The 12,290-nt window shown below is 34.9% G+C and overlaps 1 protein-coding gene across 1 annotated transcript in view; it reads left to right on the top strand.

Moving 5' to 3' along the window:
- LOC146394308 (cytoplasmic polyadenylation element-binding protein 4-like) overlaps positions 1–12,290 on the top strand; it is a 66,463-nt gene that overhangs the window by 36,828 nt on the left and 17,345 nt on the right. Inside the window, exons 3-4 of the mRNA XM_085009158.1 lie at positions 1,633–1,683; positions 11,529–11,552. Of these exons, the coding sequence (XP_084865284.1) occupies positions 1,633–1,683; positions 11,529–11,552 (75 nt within the window). The remainder of the gene's footprint in view (positions 1–1,632; positions 1,684–11,528; positions 11,553–12,290) is intronic.

Genomic DNA, 12,290 nt, shown 5'->3' with positions numbered 1-12,290 from the left:
CTTGTAGTTAAAGCAGTTCAGCTGGAATTCACTGGATTTGGATACTTGGCTGTGTACATTAGCATTAAATAACTAAGCCAATTTTTAGGAAGAAACCGAAATATCAAATTAATTTTTACCCCCACCTTGCCTACCTTCATCCCTATCTCTCCTCCCTAAATAGTAACAAGCTGAATTTTAAGTGGAGCATTTAACAATGTAATTTTAAAAATCCTTGTTGGTTTTAAGTTGTAGAAAAATTAAGTTCAGATTTTGTTTCACATTATACTCTAAGGTTTGCATGTGGATTAATTAAAGCTGTTCACAACAGAGAACAGTTTTTTTCATGGCACAAGTTGATTTCTGTGGAGAAAAGTAGTCTTTTGAGAGATCGAAGGATAGTTGTGGCCGAAAGTTCCTTTCTGATGAATTATAAATGTGTGGCCGGTAGATTGATAGGACCAAATATTAGCTCTGGTTCCCATAGTGTCCACTGGAACTAGGTAGATTCTTCCTGGCACCTTGAAAGGCTTGCCCCAGCCTCCAGACATAGGAGAATCTCTGCCTTTTCACTGGAGATTCTGTTATGGTTTGGGGGATCAGAGTTTAGACTGCCATTTCCTAATAGAACGTTTGTAATTCTGAGTCAGTTTTAAATTCTCACACTACTGCTGATTTATAGAGTGCTGGACTGTGGTGGATAATCAACAGTCCAGTTCCCCTATCCATTCCTTCTATGAACAAGATTTGTTGAGGATTCCTCCCCATTCTTATGAAGGGCATGAGGAATATGGAGGCATAAAAATGTTGTCAAAATGATTTTTACAACTTAGAGCATAGAACGAGCTACATGGTATGTGGTCTTAGATGCCTTAACTTACATGTAGAAACTCTTCCCAAACAGAAATGCATCTCCTCCCTTTATAGCTGCCAATTTGGAAGATGTCACATCCTCCAAAAATTTTAGGTTTTCACAAACCCTTTTCTCATGAGTATCTTGGGCGCCCATTACATTATATTTTGAAACACTTCAAAATTTGGAAGAAATTAACCAAATTAATTGAATGCTACTGTTCCCTGGACATTGTACTACAAACTTTGATATTTTCTTCATGTGTAAGTACAATGAAATGTGTTTCTTTACCTCCTACTTAATCCCTAAAATGTGAAATTAAACCCATTACCTTGTCTGTACGTACAGACATAAGACTATCACGTTTATTTCAAATCATAAAAAATATTACTGCTATTTATATACTTTTAAAAAGCAATGAAAAACTACACAGGAAAGAAAAAGTGCACGTTTATGAGGAAAAAACATGCAGATTGCTATTATGAGTTGTTGTTAGAACATAATGGTATAAAGAAAATTACTTTGGAGTGGGGATTTGGAAATTAGAATAACAGAATACTTAACTATAAGGGATATTTTATTTTCCCACTTTCAACCCTTTCCTTTTTGAATGTTTGTGAAGGTGCTATTTGATATGTCCTCTGACTCATTGTGATCATTATTATTAGCACAGCAAAGTTTTATTCCCATAATACAGCTTTTTAAATACCTATTAAGTGATTAAGTCAGCTTTGTTGTTGAATACGTTTAAACCATCTATGAAAAAAGTAAATTTAGTAACGGCCTTCTTTTACCCTCAGGTCGTCTAAACTATTCATATCCAGGATCCGATAGCTCTCTGCTTATTAATGGTAAGTGGTAATTGATTCACAGAACTGAAACAAGGTAGTACTAGGTAGAATACAGTAGTTATGCTTCAAGAAGTGGGGAGATGACATTAGTTTGCTCTGTAATGATAGCTGCAATTTGCTATTAATCTATCAGCTATTTTATGAATAATTATTATTCCTCCAAGTTACGGCAGGAACTTTTTTTAAACTTTGAGAGCCAACTGACTTGCTGTCTTGAAATTGGTGAGAATGAGAATAACTCCATAATGACACATAAAGAATGGCTTAATCTAACATTAGCCTCTGTAGAGTGACCTTTGAAATGTCAACATGAAAACCATTTCCATGTAGTTGGAAAAATGTTACAGGAGAAAGGGAAGGTAATCAGAGATCTAAAATCAGAACAAAGCAGCCTAAGACCACTGGGCTTGATATTGCAAAGGACAAGGTCATTCACTGTTTGCTGTCTAATGAGAATAAGAAAAATGAAGTTTTATTAACCTTTAGAGTACCTTCAGTGAATTCTCCTTGCTTTTTCTAAATATTACCACTGTGCTGCTGAGTTCTTTTATTGTTGGTATTCTAAAGCAGACTAAATTTCACAGGGAAGGAGGGACCGTCTACTCATAGAAGGAATTAAAGAATTTTAAAAGTGTCTTTTTTTGTGGTACTATAGTTTGAAATAATTGGGTAGAATGAAGAAATCTTATTTACTTCTTTTCTTTTACTGCTAAGTATGGATTTCAAATGCATGTCCATAATGGCTTCTATTTGCCAAAACTCATTCTTAAGTCCCACCACTTCTAAGTATTCTTGACTAAATAACTGTATTCTCCTCTTTCCCAAAACAAAACAAGACCAAAAATCCTACTTCCTGTCTATGATATATTATGAATGGGAAATTAAAAATTACTTTTATGACTGGTTTTCTCTTTGGTTAGTGTTTAAAATCAGTGTTCTGTAGGATTGTTGAGCCAGTGAGAGTGTTGGGTGCATTAAATTCTCTAGAGACTGTACAGTTTGTAAAAAAAACCTCATTTGTTCATCAGTCTTTGGTCTTTTCATGATATAGCTGCCAGAAATAATGCCAAAATATAACATTGCAGCATAAATGTGTGTAGGCCGAAAACCAAACACAGTGGTGACAGTGGCATCAGGATAAGGGGGTGTTTAATGTAAGGGTTGCCATTGTGGCATTATTTTATCTTTTCCTGTGGAACAAGTTCCAGAGTCAGGTGCTGGAGATTGCAGTGAACCAAGCTTTGAGATACTATTGTGTGATCTTAGGCAAAGTGAGCAACTCTTCTTTGTCCCAGTTTCTTCATGAAGTCACTAAATTAGATCAGTTGCCCCTGGGGTTCATCTTTGTTGAGATGAGAAAAAGAAACTCTCTAGTGAGTTTTCCTTAAAGCCAAACTCAATTTTTTTTTTAAGAGTCTATTATTACGAGATTGTCTTTCCGTTTAATCCCCCCTGTTAATGTCCTTTTTTTTAAGAATAGATGATTTTTTAATGACACTTATTTAGCAAAGAAAAAATGAAGGTAACTTTCTCCCCTAAATATTTGTGTTTTGAAGTTTTACTGGTCCATAGACTCTAGAAGGAGACTAGATGGTTTTTACTGCTGTACCCATGGAAATGTTATTATAAAAGTATTCTGACTGAGGTCAACACTGTCTCAAACTGAAAGATAGGAAGATAAAGAACAAAGAGATGTCAAAAAGGGGAAACTTGCTAGCTCCTCAAGCAAGACCCAGAGTAGGGGGTTATGGCTGCCATGGTCTTAAATCTAGTATTCAGCTTTGCAGGATCTCAAAACTTGATTTTCGTCAGATTTGATCAAGTGTTAGTTCTTAATAACCAGCCAACTAGGACCAGATGCCAATTTATTCATTTATGATGAATAGTACAACTTCTAGGTAGACGAGATGCTGCAGTTTCCTGATAGAGCTATTCTCTCTCTGATTGCAAAGTCCAAATTATAGAAAATCGCTTAAAAATCTTGAAATGAAAGCACGGTGTAGGTAGAGGGATGTTAAGACAATTCTTTAGTCACCTTAATTTAGGCTTAGACGTTGCCTATTTTCTTCAAATTTATGAAACATCTTCTATGGTGGATTGCTTCTGTAGATAAACTGATCTCATTCATATATTGATTCTTAGTAGCTTTGTTCTCACTGTAGCTCAGGGCCCCATATTGCAAATCTAGTCTAATTCATTAATTGTGTTTAATGAAGATAAACTCAAAAATCACAATTACCCATCTCATAGGATTGTGGTGAAGATCAAATGCATGTAAAATCATTTAGCATAGCCCCTGTCATATAGTCAAGTTAAAATAATTAGAATGTCATTTGTGGAGGATTAGGAATATATGTGCTAAAGATTTATGTGGAAAAAACACAAAACAAGGGATTATGATGAATTGCAAAAATTGCGATTGAACATTCTTTCATGTCTCTTATTAAGATAGAAAACAGGAAACTTTATTTACTTTTAAATGAAGTCCCTTTGCATCTTACATCCATTCATCCTTTTCTTAAAACTGAAAGTAAAAGCCTAATATATTGTGTTGCTTTATATTCATTATTCAATTTTAAAACTTTAAGGGCTTTAAAACCCTTAAAGGAGCTTTCCAGGAGCTTTCTTTCCTGTTCATTATCAATAGTCTATTCAAGCTTGTAAAAACCTTCAGAAAGGTGATTAATTAGCTACCCTATTTTGCTTCAACTATAATTTTCAGAGCTTTTTCTTCCAAGCCTCTGTTGAATTGAAAACCATTTTGTTTTGTTTGAATAAAAATATAAAAGAGCCGTTTCCTCTCTTTCTCGCGTGCACATTTGAATTTGATATGATTTTTATTGTATAACCTGTTTTGAAATTTTCAAGCAATTTCAGAGCTTTCTGGAAAGAAGTGGGAATTTAAAATCCTAAATAAACAAAAAGAAGAAAGATTCAAAGTAGTTTCTCTAGCTTCAACAGTCTATAATATTGGAATTTGTATTTTATAAATATAAAAAGGGCTTATTTATCCAATGGATCAGACTGCTTTCTTTCTTCCCCTTGTGTGTGCTCAGTCGTCAGTTTTCATACTATGCAGTTATATTCATGTTCCACTCATGACTTTTAAAAGGCCTTGCCAGTATAATTCAATAAGTAACAATTGCTTATTCTAGGAAATTGTTGCTTTGTTATTAGTTGTAGAGATGTTTTGAGGGGCATTCTTGGGGAAAATCCTTGGATTTTAAAGGTTTTAAAAAAACAAACTTTCGGGAGTTCCCGTCGTGGCGCAGTGGTTAACGAATCCGACTAGGAACCATGAGGTTGCGGGTTCGGTCCCTGCCCTTGCTCAGTGGGTTAACGATCCGGCGTACGCAGCTCGGATCCCGTGTTGCTGTGGCTCTGGCGTAGGCTGGTGGCTACAGCTCCGATTCGACCCCTAGCCTGGGAACCTCCATATGCCGCGGGAGCGGCCCAAGAAATAGCAACAACAACAACAAAAAGACAAAAAAACAAACAAACAAAAAAAAAAAAACTTTCTAGCTACCTTAGGATACTGTATTAGCTTGCTAGGACTGCCATAACAAGTACCATCGACTGTGGCTTAAACAGAAATTTATTTCCAGTCTTGGAGGCTGAAATTCTGAGATCAAGGGTGTCAGCAGGGTCGATTCCTTCTGAGGCCTCTCTCCTTGGCTTATAGATAGCTGTCTTTTCCCCTCTGTGCATGTCTGTGTTCTAATCTCTTATAAGGACACAGTCATATTGGATCCAGGCCAACTCCAGTGACCTCGTTTAACTGTAATCACCTCTTTAAAGACCTTATTTCAAATAGTCACATTCTGAGGTTCTAGGGGTCAGGACTTCAGCTTATGAATTTTGCGGAAGGAACACTATTCGTCCCATAACAGTTACCTTTTCCTAGTTAATTTTATGTAGTAGGACTATAGTTAGAATATCTAGTTTATGCTTATGAAAAGCAAGCCTGCAACGCACTCCGTTTCTCAGCTAAGTCAGAAAGGAATGCTGAACATAGGCCAGGCTTTACCTCATATTCCTCTGGTGTGTCTTGGTTTAGCTCTGAAACAAACATCAGATTAAATGATTAACTTTCCTTTTACCTGACTTGAAGCTTTGTTTTGCCCCAAAAAACTAACATTCAGCCACCACCTCTGTATAAAAAGTGCTTGTGCACGGTATTTTGTGCATGGTATTTTTTTCCCCAACCTCTCATTTCACTGCTTTAGCCCTTAGGATTAGCTGCTTCAAAAATAAACCTTGTGACAGGGAATGTTACATAACCGTAAAATATATTATGTTTTAACAGATGCATGTATGTATGTCCTATCCTGTACGGATGTCTTTCACTTAGAGGCATCAGCTAAAATATTTGCTGTCCCAGAAGAGGAGATTAGTAAGAGATCTTTTAAAGGGTAGCAGGGAGCAACATCTCTTAATTATAGTTCTTTGTAAAGAAAGAGAGAAGATTGTTTGCTTAAGGCGGGGTGGGGACAGATATCTATGAAAAGGAGGGTATAATTTACCCAAGAGAAATGTAGATTATAGTTTCTTACTGAAAATGTATGTAATATGGTTCTAGTTACTACAGTAAGGAACGAGTTGAAAGATCCCTTCATGAAAAAGATAATATGCAGACATACTGTAAGTGGTAAAGTGCTCTACAGTCATTAGCTTTGGAATAGTAATGAAAAGCTGAAAGTAACTGTTGAAGACCAACCTAAGAATATACATATGAGTTCACTCTTGAGGAAGGGAGAAAATTATTATTTACTGAGCCTATGGCTGTCTAACCATCATACATACATGTAGTATCTTTTGTTTTGTTTTGTTTTGTTTGCTTTTTCGGGAAGGGGAGTTGGGCGCACCTAAGGCATATGGGGGTTCCCAGGCCAGGGGCTGAATTGAAGCTGTAGCCTCTGGCCTACGCCACGGCCACAGCAATGCCAGATCCGAGCCCCCTCGTCTTTGACCTATAACCACAGCTCATGGCAACGCTGGATCAAACCCTCTGAGAGGGGTCAGGGATCAAACCTGCGTCCTCATGGTTACTAGTCAGATTCGTTTTCCACTGAGCCACGACCAGAACTCCATACATGTAGTATCTTTTGTTATTCTCTCTTCATTTCTCTATTTTTATAAATAAGAAATGGGGGCTAGAGATATACAGAAATTAGAGTTAAATTCATTTTCTACCCTTCTGTAAGGTAGCTCTCATATATTTGTTATATCTTACCAACATTCTTTATATCTTACCAACAAGCTAGTATAAACACAATGTGACATGAAGAATTCTGCTAAGCATACATCTAAAATAATTCCGTGACAATGACCCCATTAATAAATTAGGAGGTGATTTATAAAATCATTTAAAATGATTCTTTGCATCTTCGTTGAATTGTATATCTTGGTCTTTGTGATGATTGTCTGCTGTTTGGTTATACCACCTTTATTCTTTTGCTGACAGTTTAATTCCTTTTAGCTTCCAGCCTTTGATTCATGTCTTTTTAACTGACTTACTAACTTACTAATTTGACTGTGTATTTTGGGGAGTCCTACTGGAAAAATCAGTTATTAGATAACATCTTTTAGTTTGAACCCTCACCCCTCTCCCCTTTTTCAAGTAGTGTTGCTATCTGCCTTTTCCACATGGAGGCAATGAGATGGAGAGCCTGAGGTAGCATGAGCAGGATCAGTCTTTCATTGCCCACTAAAAGCTAGGCACAATTTATTCCTCGTGGCCTAAATCCTGTTCTTTACAGAATTGATTAAAGGCCCTCATGTAGGAAAGGTTGCTTTTCTTTCATGTATCATTTGTTTATTTTTAATATATAAATACCAAGAAGAAAAGGGTCCGTGAACAAATAAAGGAATATTGTGCACACAATAGTAATAAATATAAATAGTACCAAAAAAATAAATAAAACAAGCAGTGGGATCATTCTTTTTTCCCCAATCCCAGTTCCTGCCCCCAAAGATTCTTATTTTGTTTCTAGAACAAATATTCATGTATATTCCCACATAGTTATTTGTATTTTCTTTATTTTTTAATTCACTCAATAAGAACCATACAGTACACAGTTAGGTACCTCATGCAAACTACATTTTAGAGAGCTTTAGTAACAGCACATGAATATGTGCCATATTTTTTAAAGGCTGTGATTTTTCTTAGAAATATATCATGATTATGGATACTTTGTTTCTTTTGTGACTAACAAATGTTACAACAAATGAGAAAAGGATACTTTTAAGAGATATGTAATAGTTTCATTTTAATAATGAAATGTATATATTACATATATATAAATATAATATATATTGAAAAAGATCTATCTTTCTGTACCTTCTTCGCAAGTCTAGCACCCCAAACATGGGATGTTTTACCAGCAGGAACTGGATCAGAATATAGGGCATTTGTAAGCAATCTGGTAAAGACATTTTGGAAATAAAGTATTTATCAATCCATCAGTAACATGCCTCCAGAAGTTAGAAAAATTTATAGCCATACTGTTTCTAGCCCATTAAGAACATTCTTGAATCATTTTAGTAGTGAACATTAAATATTGAACACTTTATAAATTAAAACTAAATAATGAATATAAAAGATAAACATATAAATAGTATTCATTTCAACTCTGATGGCAACTAGAAGATTTTTATTTGGTAGTAACATGCATTTTTTTAAGAACTTTTAACAGTGTATACTCTTTGGTAATTAAAGGAAAATTCTGAGTAGAGTTTATTTTGGCTGACTTAGCCAGAAGTTTTCCAAAACGTAGATTTCTTTAAACATATCTTAAATGATTTTTTTTTTACTTGCCACTTCCTCAGGTGTTTGAAAAATATCAAATAGTATGCAGTGCTTGATAATCATGAGATTGGAAACCTGTCTGACATTTTACTCAGGAAAGTGGTGAAGGTCTGTGTTATAAGTATTTTGGCATAATATGTTTATACCAAGTGTAATTGGAAATAGATGAGAGAAAGGTGCTTAGTACCTCTTTCATACATAGATGAAGTGGCACTACTTAACATTCTGTTAATAGCCGAGTTCTGGTTACATAAGTGTGTTCACATTATGGAAAATTCATTGAACTGTACACTTATGATTTCTGTACTTTCCTGTGTGTATGTTATACGTCAAAATCTACGTAAGGAGTTCCCATTGTGGCGCAGTGGAAATGAATCCAACTAGGAAACGTAAGGTTTCGGGTTCAATCCCTGGCCTCGTCCAGTGGGTTAAGGATCTGGCGTTGCCGTGAGCTGTGGTGTAGGTGGTGTGTTGGCATTGCTGTGGCTCTGGCGAAGGCCAGCAGCTGTAGCTCCAATTAGACCCCTGGCCTGGGAACCTCCACATGCCATGAGTACGGCCCTAAAAGACAAAAAAACAAAAACAAACAAACAAAAAACACTACATAAAATAGTGTATAGCATTAATAGCATTATAATAAGTGGAAATCAAAAATTTAAACATTCTCATTTTCTGTGCTCCAGAATGTCATTGTTATTTTGGGGTACTGATTTATATAATTTTCCTATTTGATTTGGCAGTTTTTGTAGTTATAAGCATTATACTCATAACATATTTTCCATAAATATGGGACACTATTTCTAAATAGTTTTTAGAATTTCATCTCAGAATTTAATCATGAATTCTTTTATATCAACCAACTTAATTTTGTGGTGCAGAATTGAAGTTTGAAAGTACATATTTGGAGACTTTGAGAGCACTGGATTTTTGCTTTTGATCCGTAGCCTTTGCTGTTCTTGAAACTGTAGATATTTTTGAAATAGTAGAAGCTATGAGAGTTTTAATTTGTAGCTCTTGAAAGCCTACTCTTTTCAAATATCTCTTTTCTCAGAAATCCAAGTAGCAGCCATCTACTTTTTAAGATTGACAGAACCAAGATTTTCAAATCATTCATTTCCCCAAACTCGCTTATCTTTAAAGCAGTTGTGTGAATAGAATGTTCTTAAACAAGCCTCTACTTTTGTGATATCTCTGTCTTTCTAACCTCTGTCAGGTTCACTAAGTGAGAAAATACCTCTACCACACCCCAAATTTAAGAACCATTAAAGTGAAAACCTAAATGCTGAGGGAGATTTTATGTGGTTTTAATCCCTTTGCCCAAGTACTTTGGTGAAATTCAATGTCTAGTAATGATAGAAATCTATTTTGATATGAGACAATTTCATTTTGGAAAATATGCACATAGTACTTGTAGTTATACTTACAACTCAGTTATAACTGAGTTATACGTACTTAGCATTTATCTAGAGGGCTAAGAATTAAAACCCTGGCCATGGACTTGGAGAAAAGACTTGTGGCTGCCTGATGGAAGGCGGGGGGAGTGGGAGGGATCGGGAGCTTGGGCGTATCAGACACAACTTAGAATAGATTTACAAGGAGATCCTGCTGAGTAGCATTGAGAACTTTGTCTAGATATTCATGTTGCAACAGAACAAAGGGTGAGGAAAAAAATGTAATTGTAATGTATACATGTAAGGATAACTTGATCCCCTTTCTGTACAGTGGGGAAATGAAATAAATAAATAAATAAATAAATAAATAAATAAATAAATAAATAAAACAAACAAACAAACAAACAAACAAACCCTGGCCAGTTTACATAATGATGTCTTAAAAGGTGCTGTAATTTCTAACCTGAAAACCTATCCCAGCTTCCTGTTTAAACTTCATCTCCAGCCAAGATCTCACTTGTTCCATATGCTTTGATTCTGGACACCTCTCCCTGAGCATTACAGCACCTCTATTTGCGGCATTGCCACGTCTGCAACGCCCTTTCTCTGTTTTTCCTTCAAGGTCCATCTGAAAGCCACACCTCTCTGACTATTTAATCTTCCTCCGCTGCTCCCATTGCACCTAACAGTTAACATGTCTAGTGCTGTAAGAGTTATTTACATTATCATTATTTGCTTAGGTGGCCTTTTGGCCTTTAAGTACCATGCAGTCAAGGCCATGTGCTGTTTATCTATAGTACCTAGCAAGACCAGGCATTCAGGAAATGTTTTTGGAATAGAATTAGGGTATTTGGACAAATTGCACTTGTAAGTTCCAGTTTGTTTGAAGGAGGAAATTTTCTCAAAAGTTTCCTGACTTGAAGTTTATACTGCCATCTTCTGAGTATTCAAGTATATACCTATAATAATTACCTAAGATTATATAATGTTATATTATGTTATATCATATTATTATATTATTTTTCTTCTTTTCTTGGTTGCAACTTACTTGGTGATAATATGCTAAACTTTTTACTTTTCAACATTTGGAACATGGTGGAGGATTTGATTAGGGACAAGAAACCGACTAAAAGGAAGTTTATAAATTGCCTAAAGTTTTCATTTGTTATGATTTTCTTTATTAGGGAATAATTGAGAAGTAGTATAACATTGCTGTTTTATTCTGTAGTGAAAAAGTAAATATTAAAATATCTACTGAATGGCTGGTTAGCAGGAAATTCTGGAAAAAATTAAGATCAATATGGTAGGCATTGGTTTAGATAAGGTTATAGACTCCCTTAGTTTCATTATAGTTTTGACCCTGAGTGACAGTTACAGCAGAAAGCATCCCTTAAAACATGTAAGGTTCAACACACTTTTACAGTGTCATTGAAGAACTTAAAAAAAAAAAAAAAAAAAAAAGAATGCATTAATTTGACCTCTCACCATGCAGATTCTTTATTTTTTGATATATTTACCAGGAAATGAGGAATAAAGCCTTTTTTTTTTTTTTTTTTTCAGTTTCTAAAGCTGGTAGGTGAAATCGCAGTTGATTCTTTTGACAATGTTTGAAAGGTTTTTTTTTTTTTTTCTCATTTGACATGCAGCAAGGACATATGGGCGAAGGAGAGGTAACATTATTGTTTCTAACTTTTGAATGTGTCAGTTATATTTGGAGAGGACCCAAGTTTGTGCAGTTTCTAACTCTTGTGGGAAAACTGGGAGGGGGACTGAAACATAGCTTTGATCAACACATTCTCTGGTATTATAGTTAATATTATAGACATTCTAATTTGAAGGAGTCACAATGGTAGGATTTGGATTTGAACTGAAATAATTTTAATCTCAACTTTATATCTGAAGATTTCTTTCCCTTTTTTCCTTTCTGAAAAGAATTTCTTAGAACAAAATTGAGAATCTTTAAAAGAGAAAATATAGTATGACTAGTCTCAATACCTGATTATGTTGGAGGTTCAATTATACTTGAATACCTTATGTCTACTTTTTAAATTTATTTATTTATTTGTTCGTAAGTCTGCATAATATTACATTTGGTTTAAAATGTGATTAACTATATAAACAAGCAATCCTAAAAATTTCAAACATTGGCAGGGGGAAGAGGGAGGAAACTCTAGACATTTTAGAGAATTTCGAACAATCATTTCCTTGAGGTGTCTGAATAAACTTTATTTTTGCCTCCTGTACTAGTTTTGTCTTTACAACAAAGTAAGTTTGTTAAGTAACTTAACTTTAAAATGTAAGTAACTTAAAATCCAGAAATAACCTCCAATTTTATAGTCATTTTTTAATCTTCATTATATAACTCACTTGAGCTGTGCTTTTATAGGGTAAATTCATAGCAAATATAG

Source organism: Sus scrofa, unplaced genomic scaffold, assembly GCF_054392235.1.
Source record: "Sus scrofa isolate SSC_HxYL_T2T_F1_AM1 unplaced genomic scaffold, Sscrofa_HxYL_maternal_Yorkshire_Landrace_v2.0 dam_167, whole genome shotgun sequence".
In the NCBI taxonomy this organism is placed as follows: domain Eukaryota; kingdom Metazoa; phylum Chordata; class Mammalia; order Artiodactyla; family Suidae; genus Sus; species Sus scrofa.
This window is presented reverse-complemented; position numbering and strand designations above follow the sequence as displayed.